Raw genomic sequence first — 17210 nt, 5'->3', positions numbered from 1 at the left:
TTTAAAAAAATTAATAACTGCTTTTATTGTAGCCGATATAAAACAAATAAGACTTTCACCAGAAGAAAAAAATATTATCAGACATACTGTGAAAATGTCCTTGCTTTGTTAAACGTTATTTGGGAAATATTTAAAACAAGAAAAAAAATTTCAAAGGGGGGCTCATAATTCTGACTCCAACTGTGTATGTATATATTTATATCAGTGTCATGTAATAATTGATAATTTGCTGCTGGATTCTGTGATTTCATTGGTTGACGTTTCTTATATCCCCAGCCTTCCTTAGATGCTAATGAAGCTCTGGATATTCTGTCTGGGGATTTTACAACTCCTTCCGCACCATCGGCTGTTTCCCCTGCCTCTAAATCCTCTGCCAAGGCGAGTCCACATCAAATGTCTTAATTGTTTCTCTTAAACAGCAGTGAGATGCAAAAATTGTGAGCTTCTCTGTAAGGTTGCATTTATTTGATTAAAACTGCTGCAAAAAATGCTACTGTAAGATTGTGAAATATTTCAAATTAAAATAAGTTAAACATTTCTGTTATGAAGGTGTATTTTCAAATGTGATTTATTCCTATGATTATTATTATACATCATGCAAAATTATTCAAAAATGTGCATTTGCTCTTTGAGAAGCATTTCTGATTAGTATCATCAATGTTGAAAATGGTTGTGCTGCTTAATATTTTCGTGAAAAGCTTTTTTTGTGATTCTTTGCTTGTTAATAAATACTGAATCATTTTCATTTTAATTCTAACAATTTAACTTAATGCATACTTAATGAATTTTTACAAACACTGTTTTTTAAAATAATGTTTATATTCAACCTCTATTTTGTCTCTTTCTCACTCTCAACTTTAGTCTTCAGATTCAGCTTTAGATGCTCTTGCTGGTGATTTCGTCGCTTCTTCTTCTGCGTCTTCAGTTCATTCTGCCGTCTCTGGCCCCCCACGCTCCGACAGACTGGTGAATTTCTTCTCTATTGACATCTATACACATTCGCACTTTTCTTCGATACTGACTTTCATTTCTGCTGTTTGTCAAAGTTGTCAGACGGAACCTCATCAGCTCTAGATGCCCTGTCAGAAACTCTGGGAGACATTAAAGCAGCCCCTGAACCCGCCCCTGTCCTACCTAAAACTGTCGTTAAGGTAACACCCATTCAGTAAACCACTTCACCTGTATTTATATGGGACAGTGTTTTATTTTTGTGTATTATTGTGAAAAAAATCCCCCATTAATCTTTTCCTAAAATTCTTAGTTGCTGAATTTTAGCACACTATAAAACCCAACAGGCAACTTTATCAAATGAAATGAGTGTAGTTAACTCAAAACTTACTCACTTAAGTTAATTCTACTCATTTAAAAAGAGTTTGAACTCAGTGTTGAAGGTAATGAGTTATTAAATACCTCATTACTTCAACTTAAATGGAGTAAGTTCACAGTACTCATATAGATTAGTTTAACTCAAATGGTTTGCAGCAATCACTTTCCTCAATTGGTTTGAGTTGCCTTAACTTTATAGTACTCAGTTGGTTTGAGTTCTCTTCATTTATTGGGGTTTACTGTGCTCAAATTGCTTTGTTTACTCAAATGGATTAAGTTCACAGCACTCATTAGGATTCGTTTTTGAACTTAAATGGTTTGTTGCAATCGGTTTCTTCAAATGGTTTGAGTTACCTTAACTTATTGGATTTTACAGTGTAATCTTCTGTAAAATGAATATTGCCTAATTAATGGTAGCCAGACATGTCGTAACATGTTTTGTATAACAAAATGACCATCCAATCACATTTTACATTTTAAAGTGAGTGAAAGCAGGATGTCATAATTATGTGTCATAGGTATAAACATAAGAAGGCATAATGAAAGTAACAGTACAAGTTCTTGAAATGTATTGCATCTCAAATAATCACTGAATGAATGTTTCAACTGCAGAACAATGTTAAAATCATCTTATTATTGGTTTATAGGGAAAAGTAATACAGAGAGAGGAACATTTGCTGCATATGTGCATGATATTATAAATAATATATGTGTCCATTCAGTATTCCACTTTGAAAGTTTAAGTCAACAATAACTAATAGGCAAGACAAGGCATACTTTATTTAAAGAGCACAATTTTACACAATCGTAGTTGATCCAAAGTCCCTTACAACAATACAAAAAAATATATACAAAATTGTGTTAAAAATATAATTATAAAATGTATAAACTGAAATACAGATATAAAATAACATGCATGCATCACTCAAAGCCTAGAGAGTAAAAATAAGCCTTTAAATTAGATCTATAAGCATCCAATGCGGGATAAATTCTGATGTTCAGAGAGAGACGGTTCCAGAGCCTTGGGGCCGCAACACTGAAAGCTTGATCACCTTTTGATTTGCAGCTAGACTGAGTGACATTGATAATAGGACCTTAATGCCTTATAGGCTGCATATGGCCTAATACGAATAACTAACCATGCCTTTCTGTACATCAGGACCTATTTGGCACATTATATTTTCTAGCTGTATTAAACAATTAGAGATATGATATACTAAAGACACATTAAAACATAAGTGATGAAAAGATTAGAAGCCTTATTGTATTTGCAGTCATTAATAATAGGATGCTACATTTATGAGAGGATTTAATTGAGTGGTCCAGTTTGCAGTAGTCATTTCATTTACATGGGATTTGCATTGTTTGAAGTCCCCATTAAATAAAAAAAAGTTTTAATGCTTTTATTATGAATGGTACTGATAAGATTATCTGGCTTAGATATATACAAAACATAAAGAAAATCAGAAAATCCCTCTGTGTTTTGTATTTTCTGACCAATCAAATGCACTCTAGGATCTGAAGATCCCGCCCCTTCAAGATGCTGAAGCTGCAGCTGAAATCAGTCGCTTGTTCACACAATTACTGTTTTCTGTGCGTTGAATGATGCATAGTGCACTATAGACCAAAACAAAAACAATTGTCCCAACCCATTTCCTGTTTTACATTTTTAATTTCTATAGCTTCCGAGAATAGAAAAAAAGAGCCACATATTGATAAATAATGTTATTAAAGCTGTTTTAACTTGAAGTTACGATTGAATTGTTACAGCTATGAAATAGTTTGACAACAAGCAGGATATGTTCATGGGCCAATGACATGACCACATTGAAATGGTCTATACATGGGATAAATCATTTAGTGTGCTTAAATATGTAAAGGTGGAAAAGTTCTTACCATCTCTCTTCCCACCACAGGAGAAGACGGTCATAGAAGAGAGAGTGAGTAAACCGGGTGAGAGAGACGACTCCCTTCCACCAGATCAGCGGTTCACTGCGGAGGATCGCAAGGTGACTTTACTTCCTTCATGTTCCCTTTCACTGGATTTCATTTATAGATGATTAAAACCATAGAAATGCCCTACTTATTCTTTGGTCTTCTTCACAGGCATTTGAAGAAGCAAAGAAGAAAGACGCCAAACCAAAACAGGTACTCAGTGAATTATTGAGTGTAAACAAGATGTTGAACAGGACAGGATGTAGAAAAATGAGATGAAATTTAAGCAGTGTGTGGTTTTAATGTTTTAAAAAATAATAATAATAATAATAATTATGGAAATATTGCTGCATTATCATTCGGCTTAATGGACATAAATTATTAAATTTTAATTAAATTTTTTGACATGTATTTTATAAATATGTTTTTAAAAAATGAATAGTTATAAATGGGTCACACTTTACAATAAGGTTCATTAGTTAATGTTTAATAATTAATGCATTTACTAACATGAACAAACAATGAACAATACATCTACTACTGTATTTGTTCATAATAGTTAACGTTAGTTAATGAAAATACAGTAGTTCATTGTTAGTTCATGTTAACTCATGGTGCATTAACTAATGTTAACAAGCATGGACTTGGATGTTAATAATGCATTAGTAAATGTTCAATTATGATAATAAACGCTGTACATGCATTGTTCATGATTAGTTCATGTTAGTAAATGCATTAACTAATGAACCTTAGTGTAAAGTGTTACCTATAAATCTAACTCAATGAGGCTTTTAGCTTGTGTTCCACAATGGTTAATATTGGGGCCAATAATCTTCAGCATGAACATTTAATGATTTAAAACACAGTAATAACCTTCATAATAGCAATGTATACATGTTAAAATATATACAAGTCCTGCTATAGTGGCATCTTATTATTCAGAAAAGGAGAGAAAGCTCATTTTGAAAAAATGACTGTTAAAAATATGTATTAAACCTGAAATCTACAGGTATAAGTTGACAAGTGCAACAAAAGAAAAACTTTTGTGTGTTTTAATATTTAAATAACTTGTTGAAAATGAAACAACACCCTTATTCTGACCTGTAATTATTAAAATATGCAAAAAAAAATAATAATTATAGTTATAAATTTGACTGAATGAGCCTTTCTACTGATGTTCCACAAGGGTCGATATTAGGCCCAGAACTCTTCAGCATGTACATTAATGATTTAAAACTCTGTAAAAACCTTCAGAATAGTGATGCATATAAATAAAATATATGCAAGTGTTATTATAGTGGCAATTTATGATTCAGTGCTGGAAGAAAAATGAGTTTTGAGAAAACAGCTTTTAAAAATATTGATTATAACTGAAATCTACAGACATAAATTGATGGTACAACAAAGAAAAACTTAAGTGTGTTATTTTGTTAAAGTGTATAGCTTTTGTTGAATATGAAACAACTTGCTTATTCTGAAATGTTTTTATTAAAATATTTATTAAAAAATGATAATCGTAAATCTGACTGAATGATCGTTTCAACTGGCTTTCCACAAGTGTCGATATTGGGCATGTACATAGCATGTACATAGCATGTACAACAAATGTTTCACCAAGCGAGCATATAAAATTGTATATTTTTAGAGAGTATTAACATGACAAATGGGTAAAACCTAGTAGTTTAAAGAAAATGGCAAAGTATAAATATTTAAAATGATAATTAATTAGCATTTTGTGGCTGCAATGTGATCCTTAAGTAGTAATCATGTCTTCATATATGTATTTATTTTGCTATATAAACTACTTGTTACACTAAATGACATTTTATAGGTCTTTTAAAATAAACTTTTTAATTTTTTTGTTTCTTCAGTCATAAAAGCATTATATTTACTGAAACAAACAGCTACAAATCCTTAAGCCAGACAATATTTAAGGGTGTTTATCAAGACACTACAATCCTGCTCCTATAACCTATAAAGAACAATGCCTTTTACACAAATGTCCTTGGTTTTTCAGTAGTCATTGCACATTTTTGACTCTCCATCTCTGTCTCTCAGCCATCAATGGACGATTCAGCGGCTCTGGACATGTTGTCTAGTGATTTTTCAGATGTACCGACTGTAAAGCCCACTGTATCTGATGGCAAAAGCTTCACCCCTGAACCAACACCACCAACCTTTAAGGTACCGCAAACAAACCTGCAACAATGTTCCTCTAATTTCTTCACACAAATAACAGCATCTTCGTCTGTTTACAGGCAACCGGTCCGGTTTTAGACAAACTGGCAGACAACGTGCTTTCCAACCTGACTGACCCCAAAGCCAAAGACAGCAAAGCAAAGGTAACGGAGAGCTGAAGCATCACCTAAATCACTCCAAATCAATACGGTCGAAAAATAAACTAATAATCATCGCCATCATTCCCCGATTGATTGATTGATTGATTGATTGATTGATTGATTGATTGATTGATTGCATTAGGAATTGCAAACCTTTCTTGCATTACACAAATTATAAAATGTTTGCAGTTCCTAATTCAATCAATCCATGGTGATGATTAATAGTTAATTTTCTACCCTTTTCTGCATATTTAATGAGCCATTATTTAACTAAATATGTGCTTACTTTGCATACATTTGTAGCATGGAAATCTGAACACTGGATGAAGTCATGTTTTTCACTCTATAATACAGAAAATACTGTGAAATATCAGGATTTTTATTACTGTGAACTGCAAGGATTTTTTATTAAAATATGGAAATGCATGAACATATATCTTTGTTAAAAACCTTCAGAATACAGATCTGAATAACATTGTGAAGTTTGTTGTACAGTACATAGCCTTTAAACTCATGTATTTGAATTGCCGTCATATTTTATTTTAGGGTACATTTCTCATTGTTAATAAACAATTAAAGGGATAGTTCACATAAAAATAAAAAATTTACTCCATATTTACTCACCTTCAAGTAGTTTCAAATCTTTTTGAGATAATTGTTTTTCTGTTTAACACAGGAGAAGATATTTGGTAGAATGTTAGAAACCTGTAACCATTGACTTCAATTGTAGGAAAAACAAAAACAATCAAAGTCAATGGTGACAGGTTTTCAACATTTTTCTAAATATCTTTTTTTTTATCTAATAATATCTAATAATATTTTATCTAATCTAAATATCTATTTTTTTTGTCTTCAACAGAAGATAGAAACTCAGACAGGTTTGTGACAAGTAAATGATGAATAAATGATGACAGAACTTTCACTTTTTGGTTAATCGATCACTTAAACTGTCAGTTTTGACTCAAACTTCTAACTTGCTGCTTATTAATAGTCGTAGTAGTTGGGTTTAGGTACTAGGATGGATTAGGGACTTTGAGTAATATCATAGAGAATATGTATTTTATAATAACAGCCAAAATCTAGGCAGATAATAAGCCACTATTTTATTAGTGAAAATCGACACTTAAACTAAAGTGCTACCATAATTACTATAAACTGACACAAATTAATGAAATGCATCAAGAGAAAAGCTTAAAGGTGTATTTTCAATGTGTTCATGCTTACATTAGACCAGTGGTTCTTAAACCTTTTCACCAAATACCACCTCAGAAACAAGTTGTCTCTCCAAGTACCACCATAATGACCAGTGTTAAAATGCAGTAGCGTAGCAGGCCTAATTAAGCAGCTACAGCTCTGCACAGTTCAAAAACGAGGCAGATTAAGTCCTATTATTATGAAAATGTATTATTGTCAGCCACTTTAAACATTATAAATAGTTTGAACATTAACACTGCACTGTGCCTGCAGATTTAAAAATAAGTAATGTTTAAATTAAAATGTGCTTTTAAAAGTTAATTAAAAATGGCACTGTTCTTAAAAAGTAAAAAGAGAACTGCTCTACTTAAATGTAAAGTATTAACAAATAGTAGCCCATTCATCAAAACCTGGACATGTTCCTTGGACCTCATAAATATAGGCTATATGTCGTCTTATTCATATATGAACTCTTTTTGATAAGTTTTGAAATATATGTTGCATGTATGTATGACTTATTTGTATATCATTAAAATCTAAACATGCACTTGTATTTTAAATATATTATTTGGATTTATTTATTTAAATTATAAATTAGATCTTTCACATTGATGTTATCGTATGCGTCAAAGGGTTGAAAGTGTGTTAATTTTTTTACTTAAATTATTCAGCGTTTACTCTGCGTACCACTTGAAGAAAGCCTGAATACCACTAGGGGTACACGTACCACAGTTTGAGAACCACTGCATTAGACAAAAAAGTCAAACTAAATGAACCAAAACTGTCAGGTGCATGAAAAACAGTATTTTAGCTTGCAGTATCTCACCTTTAAAGACATAAACCATTAAAAGAACTGTAAATGAAAAAGTAGGACAGAAGTGTTTGAGCAGCACCAGGTTTTTCCCCCTAGACCCTTCATTCTGGTTGATACCAGTTTATATCAGGGGTCTCTATCTGATTACAGGGAAAGGGGGCGAAACCAAAGTCTAAACCAAAGGTAGGTGTGTTTGGAAATCAAATGCATGAAGTTGGTTCTTATACAGCGGCTTTCACTCATGAACGGCAGCATGAAGAAACACAAACTCAAAAAAACGAAACATTTCATCAGCTGAAACACATCTCATGGCTGTATATTTGCAAATTCATTTAAATATGTGGCAAGGTTGTGTTGTTTGAGCATTGCGGCTGCTTTGATACACACAGGCTTTGCATTTATAAACCATACTTCATCCGGGTGTTCTGATTATGAACACAGGGTGGTGCTACACAGCAAAGCTGACTCTCATTTCACCAAACTGAAACGTCTGATTTTTGTGTCCCAGAAACAGGCAGTGGAAGACTCTTCAGCCACAGATCTGCTGTCCAGTAAACCGAGCTCAGATGTGGTGCCTTCAGCTTCCACAAAGGCTGGAAAAAGATAAATTACAAGTCTGTATCTTTCAATTTTACTTTCAAGTTACATTTTTCTTTAAGTTTGGGGTTAAAGGGATAGTTCACCCAATGCTGAAAATTATTTAGTTAATTTAATCACCCTTTAATTGTTGCAAACCTTCTGTTGAATACAAATGGAGATATTTTGAAGAATGGTGGAAACCTGTAATCATTGATTTCATAGTGTAACCATTGAACTAAAGTATTTATTTGTCCTACTATGCAAGTCAATGGTTACAGGTTTTCTAAAAAATATATCTCTGTTTTGTGTTTGTCAAAGTTTTGGAACCACTTTGGGGTGAGTAAATAGTGTGTAAATAAATTTCTGAGTGAACTATCCCTTTAATGTGTTTTTTCTTGTTTGATTGTGGGGAAATGTCATTATTTTTACTTCACATGGATGCGTTATATCGACCAGAAGTCACAGTGAAGTCCATTTTAATGTTTAAATGGCCATTTGAAATTTCTGCAATATATATATAAAAGATAGAAAATGGTCATTTTATATATCACAATATTACTATTTTTTAAGCATTTTAATCAAATAAACATAACCTCTGTAAGCTAAAATATTAAAAAAATAAAACAAATGCAAAAATTGTATGTCTAGATAATTAAATATAATAAAATAATTGTTATTAGTAATGATGCTAAGGATTCAGCTTTGCATCACAGAAATAAATTGCATTTTAAATTTATTAGCATTATTAAATTGTAATAATATATTTTTTTCAATTTTAACTTTTTGAAGCATTTTAATCAAATAACTAAATCTTGGTGAGCTTCCTATGCTAAGATTTAAATGCTAAAATGCCATCCCAAAACGTTTAAAAGTCTAAATAAAATAATGAATGCAAATAACAATGTAATTGTAATGAGAGACACTAGACAACATAGATGTAGGATCCACGACCTGCAGTTTATTAAAGCAAAGTCTTGCAGGCAATGGTCAGGAACAGGAGCATAAGGGAAATCCAATGATTGTTGTCAACATACACAGGCAAAGTATCAGGCGTAGGTGGCAAAGAATCAAAAACGGAAAACAGACAAAGATCAAAATACGGCAAGACAAACAGGAAAATGATTTGTAGTGCTTCACTAGGAAAACAAGACTTCCCAAAGTGTGTTTGTGCAGTGAATATAAAGTTCAGCTAATAAGTCCGTGATGAGTTGCCAGCTGTGTAAGTGTAATCAGTGGGGAACAGGAACCGGTGTGTGTGTGTGGTGCTTGCAGGGAGTTGTAGTTTGTTACTGTTGCATGTGTGTGGTTCTCCAGCGATCTGTAACTGCCAGATTGCCAGTGATCACAACAATAATACATATTTGTCAAGGTTTAACCTAATCAGTGTGATGTATTCATTTATTTTTCAGATTTATGATGTGTCATCCCTAACACAAGAAACCATTAAAGGGAGCTGCTCGGACAAGAAAAATATTTTATGATGGACATGGAATGAAACAAAAATGAAAAAATTATATATATATATATAGAACTGCACAGAGACACTTACACGTTCTTAGAGCCCCCTTCTCTTTTCTTCTAAAGCAAAGCAAAAATCATAGCGATCATTAATCTCTTCATGGCTGACAGAACATGTATATACAGAATGGTGTTTACATCGAGTGCATGTATGGTTCTCTGGTCATTATTCAATGGTAAAAAAAAATAAACTATGCCATGTGTGTGTGTATATGTGTGTGTGTGTGTGTGTGTGTGTGTGTATATATATATATATATATATATATATATATATATATTAATCATCTATACTGGGGGTCTCTAGCATCTTCCTGTGTGAAGATCTGTGGAGACCCTTGTGTACAGAGATGGTGTATACTGTAGGTTATAAATTTGTTTACAGTCAGTACAGAAATGGCAATGGATTACCGTGATTATGATGCTTTTTGAATGCTGTTGTATGTCTGGTTAATGACACTAGTCAAAAAAAAAGGTTTGCTTGGGAGGTGTTTCTTTTATTTTTCGTTTCCTGAAGTGCACTTACAAGGATGCTTTCGAAAAAACAAATGTAATAACTTTGCAAACACTAAACGTGCCTGTCGTCATCATAAGTGTTAGAGGATCATTTGGAAAACTTTTTATTTTAGTTCCACATGAATTTGGAGATTGTTGTAGGTTACAAATCAATTTTAAATGTATTTTACAGTATAGGTTGAAAGGTGTTGCATTAGAAGTGGTGGGGAAAACTGAATCTTTAGCTTTTTTTTTTTCAATCGGTTGTGTTGGTTTTAAGGGTGGCCACAACATTGCCGTTATGGACTTTAAAGTGTTCATATTACATCCAGAGCTGATAGAAACCAAAGTATGACCTTTGAACCCAGCAGTTTCTTCCATAGGTTTTGCTGTTCCTTAATGTTTAACAGATGCAGACAGGTTTTCCTGGAGCATTTAGAGATGTTGTGTGCTATTAATTGTAACAGGACGGTATTTTTAAGAAGGGATTTTTATTCTTTAAAACAACAAAACAAATTTGAACTAATGAAAAATATAAGACCTTTTTGTTTTGGAATATTCAGTTCTTTAAATCTTTATGCAAATAAAGATGTATTGATGATTGCGGCTTGGATATCTATTTTGTGTGTGTGTGTGTGTGTGTGTGTGTGTGTGTGTGTGTGTGTGTGTGTGTGTGTGTGTGTGTGTGTGTGTGTGTGTGTGTGTGTGTGTGTGTGTGTGTGTGTGTGTGTGTTGTTTACAGTATATAATCAGTGTTCCTCTTAAAATGTTCAATTCAACCCATGATTAGACCTGATGAATAGAACACTAATAGTGTGCTAAATCCCGCCTCCACTGCTTGTTTAGCCCTGCCCACCAGTGGTTCTTAAAGGATTAGTTTACCCAACAATGAAAGTTCTGTTATTAATTACTCACCCTCATGTCGTTCCAATCCTGAGACCTTTATGATCATTCATCGAAACACAAATTAAGATATTTAAGATGAAGTCCGGGAGCTCCCTTATCCTTCTTAGACAGCAGTGGAGATGGTTGATGTACAGTAAAGAAACCAAAACCATTGTCAATACTTTACATGCCTTCAGTGGTTTATCTGTAATCGTGTGAAGCTCCAAGAACACATTTATGCACCAAAAAAATAACTGATTTTAATCACCTATTTCCCACAGTAGTTTTCATTTTCTACAAGCAATATGATGCTTGCATATTGCGCTTCTGATCATACACTGACCCAACAAGAAAGAGAAGTTAAAAGTGAAGTCTTCGCCAACATGTCCAGCAAGTTTTTACGCAGCGGATGCCCTTCCAGCCGCAACCCATCTCTGGGAAACATCCACACACACACACTCATTCACTATAGGGACAATTTAGCCTACCCAATTCACCTGTACCGCATGTCTTTGGACTGTGGGGGAAACCAGAGCACCTGGAGGAAACGCGAAGGCGGGGAGAACATGCAAACTCCACACAGAAACACCAATTGAGCCGAGGTTCGAACCAGCAACCTTCTTGCAGTGAGGTGACAGCACTACCCACTGCGCCACTACTCACCTGGCACAACTCTGATGGTCATTGCAATTAAAATAATAGTAACCTGTGCATAAAAGGTCAACCAGGTTATGATGCCTGTTAAAGGTTTATATAGCATAATTACATTTTTAATTTAATGTGATCAAATTATTTTATTATCAACAAGCGTTTTTGGTATGTAGGCTAAAACTTACACTGAAATGCCGTTTAATTGGTTTCTGTAGCCTAACATGGGGAGAATGTACATGGTTTAAAAAAAAAATTGTGTTCTATAAGAAAAAATTACTTAATTTGACAATGAATGAATGTGAAAGCTGATTTTTTCAACCCATTTCAAACCAATGCTCCAACCCCTAATCAAACAAACCTAAACCAGCTAATCAAGCTCTTACTAGATAAACTAGGAACTTCCTGACAGGTGTGTTGAAGCAAGTTGGAGCTAAACTCAGCTGGACACCAGCCCTCCAGGACCGAGTTTGGACACCCCAGCTTTAGGCATACATCCATGTCAGGCGTTTACTGCATGGCTGGCATCAGTAGTAGTCTGACGACGGCTATTCATAGAAATAAATACAAAAGATTAATCTGAACTGTAATCATTTGTTAACTCTTTAATTAAACGTAAATCCGACAGAAACAAAAACAGCTGATGAAATGCAGCTCACAGCTCGCTTTCCTTGAAGTAATCGTTAATCAGTCTCAAGATGGCGCCAAACAGTTAACAACAGCGGCGTGAAAGATAAGTATTTTCCTCTATGGTATTTTCACTGTGCCTTTAGTACTAATAATATATAATATTAATAATAATATATTATCGTATAGTAATAATATATTTACTGACGGTCAAGATGTGAATAACATATATTCAAGCAAATGGTGTAAATCGGGTCACCAATCCTGGTCCTGGAGGGCCGGTGTCCCTGCAGGGTTTAGCTCCATCTTGCCTCAACACACCTGCCTGGATGTTTCAAGTATACCTAGTAAGATTAGCTTGTTCAGGTGTGTTTGATAAGGGTTGGAGCTAAAATCTGCAGGACATCGGCCCTCCAGGAACAAGTTTGGTGACCACTAAATGGTTAAAGATGCCTAAATACCTAAAAAATCAAATTTTGAGTTACAGGGTCAGTTGAATATTCTTACACCTGTAAACAGACTGGAAAATAAAATTCTTTCTCTACTAAGGACAAAAACAGATGGATATATAGAAATGTTTTCTTTTATAGGCTATTTATCTTTTTTTTATAATTACATATTCAAGTTTTAATGTCCTCGTTGCTAAAACCTAGGAAATTAGGCCTTCCTGTATAGCACTTTTACTTCACTTGATTTCAAAAGTTAAATGTGAATTGTTAACGCGAGGTTTCAAATGTGCCTTTCAGAAGCATTAAGTTGGCAGTGTTAACATTAAGTGGTGTGAAACTCAATCTTTCGCTTTCATTTTAGTTCAGTTGCGATTGTTGTAGGGCTACCGCAAAAAAATGTTGAAGATATCATGATGCTCCTCACAGAGTATTCAGATAGGCCATCATTATTCATTGTGGACTGTGGAGGATTATCTTTTCAAAACAAAAAATAAAAACTTAAGCATGTTTTTGTTTATTTGCCTTTTATAATGTGCATGCAAATACAATCCGATTTGTTTATCATTTAGAGTGATTAATAGTATGATTGTCATTCCACAGGCTTTTGCATTGTGTTATTTCTATACAGGTCAATGCATTAAAGTAAACTGAAACTGTAAAGCAAAGAAGCTTAGCATGTAAAATAAAACAATAAACCGAGGCTCTTTACATTGTATCAGCCAGCAGATGGCAGATTTCTCTTTTAAACAGATTATAATACATATCATCTGGCTAAGCATGTAATTTAAAGCTATACCAAAATTCATTTTTTTTTACTTTGAACCCCAAATAAGAAGCAAAACATAAAACATTTCACCGGCAACATATTAAAACGATCAACATCCATAAAAGAAAACATTCTTATGTGGAAAAATGCAAAGACATAATAAAAAGGTCTGCTAGAGCACAATGGTTTTGTTTTTTTACAACATTTGGTAAGACTAAAAGACTACAGACTGAATAATCATAAAGGAGGAAACTGATTGTAATTGTACTTGTTGAGAAGAAAACTAAATCAATGATATCTATAGCCAATACTGGACTTTGGTCATCTCTACTGGAGCTAGAAGTGGCTGGTGGGCATTTTCGCATGACCTGCAGGTGGGCCTCGAGGTCTAAAAGAATGAATAAAATAAAATTTGATTGTTACAGAAGCTGTAATTTATTTATTTCTGCAGAGTGAAACAAAGATATGCAAGACTTACTGCCTTTTGTAATGGTGGGGACATCGTCTTGTTCTTAAACCTAAAGAAAAACACAATTTTTTATTATTATTAATATAATGAAGATGATGAATATTATTTTATATTAATATATGTGTGGAAATGCATGATTAGATTGCAAATCTGTAAAGCTAATTCTGAACGAGTGACCTTGCACGATCAGTCCCTTCTTCATATGATTAGTATTAGATAATCATCATTAAAATCTTTAAAATAGAAATATGTTTATTCATGTTTTTTGTTTCACATTGTAACATTTGTTTCTCTGTGCTCATTCTGGAAGCAGTTTATATCTCCATCTACACTCAAAACATTTATTTTGCTGCTGGTTCAATTTACTTTACAATCAGTTGAAACAATACGCTTCTCAATTTATTTTGGACAACTTAATTGTTTTATGTTCAATCTGCTTAAATTTGTAAAATGATTAAGTTAACGTAATGTATTTGTGTTGGGACAACATGGAGGAACTGTGTGGAACCCAACATTTTGTACAGTGTATTGGCAAGATTAAAAATGTGCATAAGACTTACGGTTACAGTACACAATGGTTGCGATCAGCAGAACGAGGAAAAGTCCACAACCTCCGACCAGAGATGTGAATATCCAAGTCTCACATTTCAACATGGGCTTTGCTCCTGTTAAAAAAATTGACACCTCATAATCAATATTCAAGGCCTTAATATTATGTAAATATATCTAGTCAATAAGAATTGGCTCTAAAATACAACTCTAACAATAAAAAGTGTACATATTATTTTATAGAAGCAGGGCGACAAACCTTTTTCGTCACATACACACTGCTTTATCATCGTAGTCTTAACAACAGGCTTCAGTGTTGTTTGAATCATTTTTGGACCTTGTGTTACTGGATCTGAAAAAACAAAAAAAAATTTAATAAGCATTTTTTATCCTATTGTGAACTAGTTATGCAAAAAATAACTTTTAAAATTTAAGATCATAAATTAAACCTGACCCTGGAGCACTTGTATCTTGCGTTGCACGTTATTTTTTGACAATAGCCAAAAATATACATTGTATAGGCTAATATTATAATTTTTTTCTTTTATGCCAAAAATCATTAGTATATTAAGTAAAGATCAAGTTCTTTGAGGATATTTTTTTACTGTAAATATATAAACTACAGTTTTGGTTCGTAACATGCATTGCTATGACTTTACTTAACAAACCCCAGAAATAGAAAACTTACACTCAAAACGTATATTTGCTGCTTGTTCAAACTATTTATATAAAATTAGCTAAATCAACACAAATCTTGAGTTTTTTTATGGTAACAACTTAATGGTATTATGTGAATTAAGATAACTTAATCAATTTGTGTTGGGACAACATGAATTAATATGTGGAACCCAGCAATTTTACTGCGTGTGTGTGATGTAAAAATCTTAATTTCTAAATTTTTTTTTTTTTTTTATCAAGGGTAATAAATGAATATGAAAATGAAGTGAGGTAGCAAAAATATAAAATGAATCGTTTTTGCTTCTCCAAAACAAGGCAAACATATTTTTACAGTGCTCATATCAATTTAACTGACAAATGCAGACATGGTCAGTTTTTCTGGTTTAACAATATCTAAAAGTGAATAATAAAAAGCCCACCTGGTACTCCTTGAATTTTAGTCACCTCTCCGAAGAAGAGTTTATTGTTGTTCATGGTTGCACAGACGTATAGTCCGCTGTCTGTCCTTTTTGCAAAATACTTAATTTTGACATTTAAATTACCGTTGCTGTCGATGTGCCCACTATATTTTTTCGAATTTGCATTATGCTTGACTTCCGTCTGCTTTGCGATTAATAAACAGTTTGCACCTGTACTGCTTATTTGAAACATGAATGTTATGGTGCCTGACGTTTTAGGGTTACAATTAACTTCTACGGTGCTATGCTCTTGATGGAAGTTTGCTGAGCATCCTGGAAACAGAAAATAAAAGTTTTAAATTCATGAAGGAACCAATACTATACAAAACAGAAATCATTTGTGTTTAGAAGTCAATAGAGTGAGGAGAACAGATATTTCATGCTGAATGCCTAATAAATAACAACGATTTAATCAGAATTCATATGTTGTGTCATAATATTGATGGTGTTTCAATGTTGAGAAGTTTATGCTTAATTTTTTAAAATGATAACAATAATAATTCAAAAAGTAGTACCTGCATTTTATCTACAATTAAAGATTATAAATCTGTTGTATATTAAAATGTGCAAATATTACATTTATCGAAGCTAAATGTGGCACCCTTTAACATGATCGTACACAATCTTTCGCTCCTATACACTTTTAACTTTTTAAAAACGTTTAAAATTAAAGTAACTACAATAAAATATGAGAAAATGTTCAACTCACCATAGAAGAGGGATAAAATCACACAAAATCCAGTGGATATTTGATACATTTTTTCCAGTTTCCAGCACAAGCATTCAAGATCTTGTTCAACAACAGGAACAAAACTACTGAAAGGATGCACAAAAAAAAAAAAAAAATCTTCCCGTCTGCCCCTCCCAATACTTCATTGTCACTGTACAAGCTCTAAGAAATTGTACTGAGGAAATTAAATTAAAAAGAACTTCATTAACGTGACGTAAAAATCTATTTTTAAAATATTATTTAAAATAATAATAATTAATGAAATAAGCTTGAAAAACCACAAACAGACAAATATGTTTAGAAAATTATGAGAGATATGTTGGACATAAATAATATTAAAAATGAATATTATAAAATATTTTTAAAAAATGTAAATAAAAAGTAATATTTAAAATAAATTGATATAAATAAATGTGAAATAAATATTTACCTTTGTAAAAACCTCACAAAAATTATTACAAATATAGATCAAGTAATTAGATACATTTTCACATAGTTTCAACAATTTTCAGTCTAAATTACAGTTTTTATTGTAGTGAATCTTTATATATTTATAATTATAAAAATATATATAAACATTTGCATAGACATTGCATAGCATAGAATAAGCTTAACTCTCTAAACGACAGATACTCTGCTAACAATTTTTGTAAATTACACAGTATTTAACTAAATATGAACAGTATTTTAAATGTAGGACAGTTATGCAGTATGCTACTGTATTTTAAACTGGCATTGTGGAATTTACTGCATA

At 32.7% G+C, this 17210-nt stretch overlaps 3 protein-coding genes across 53 annotated transcripts in view; 1 reads left to right on the top strand and 2 right to left on the bottom strand.

Annotated features, from left to right (window-relative positions):
- Positions 1–10798, top strand: part of cast (calpastatin) — an 89720-nt gene extending 78922 nt beyond the window's left edge. For 27 of the 51 annotated variants that reach the window (XM_021468879.3, XM_073934820.1, XM_073934813.1 and 24 more), the window contains 10 exons: positions 277–378; positions 862–966; positions 1047–1151; positions 3243–3335; positions 3433–3474; positions 5320–5445; positions 5520–5603; positions 7759–7791; positions 8117–8222; positions 9597–10798. In XM_021468879.3, coding sequence (XP_021324554.1) covers positions 277–378; positions 862–966; positions 1047–1151; positions 3243–3335; positions 3433–3474; positions 5320–5445; positions 5520–5603; positions 7759–7791; positions 8117–8215 — 789 coding nt within the window. In that variant the 3' untranslated portion in view covers positions 8216–8222; positions 9597–10798. The remainder of the gene's footprint in view (positions 1–276; positions 379–861; positions 967–1046; positions 1152–3242; positions 3336–3432; positions 3475–5319; positions 5446–5519; positions 5604–7758; positions 7792–8116; positions 8223–9596) is intronic. The other 24 variants (XM_073934823.1, XM_073934817.1, XM_073934835.1 and 21 more) reach the window with 2 other exon arrangements.
- The window catches only part of gtf3c5 (general transcription factor IIIC, polypeptide 5), a 678526-nt gene that overhangs the window by 468770 nt on the left and 192546 nt on the right, over positions 1–17210 (bottom strand). The window lies entirely within an intron of this gene.
- cd8a (CD8a molecule) lies at positions 13298–16521 on the bottom strand. The gene is made up of 6 exons (NM_001040049.1): positions 16436–16521; positions 15688–15999; positions 14850–14942; positions 14602–14706; positions 14051–14090; positions 13298–13960 (listed from the first exon to the last, which is right to left on the bottom strand). The coding sequence occupies exons 1-6, from the start codon at positions 16482–16484 to the stop codon at positions 13909–13911; spliced, it is 651 nt and encodes a 216-aa protein (NP_001035138.1). The 5' UTR covers positions 16485–16521; the 3' UTR covers positions 13298–13908.

The sequence above is a fragment of the Danio rerio genome, chromosome 21 (assembly GCF_049306965.1).
Source record: "Danio rerio strain Tuebingen ecotype United States chromosome 21, GRCz12tu, whole genome shotgun sequence".
NCBI lineage: Eukaryota > Metazoa > Chordata > Actinopteri > Cypriniformes > Danionidae > Danio > Danio rerio.
Note: the sequence above shows the minus strand (reverse complement) of the source record. Positions and strands in the feature narration are given on the sequence as shown.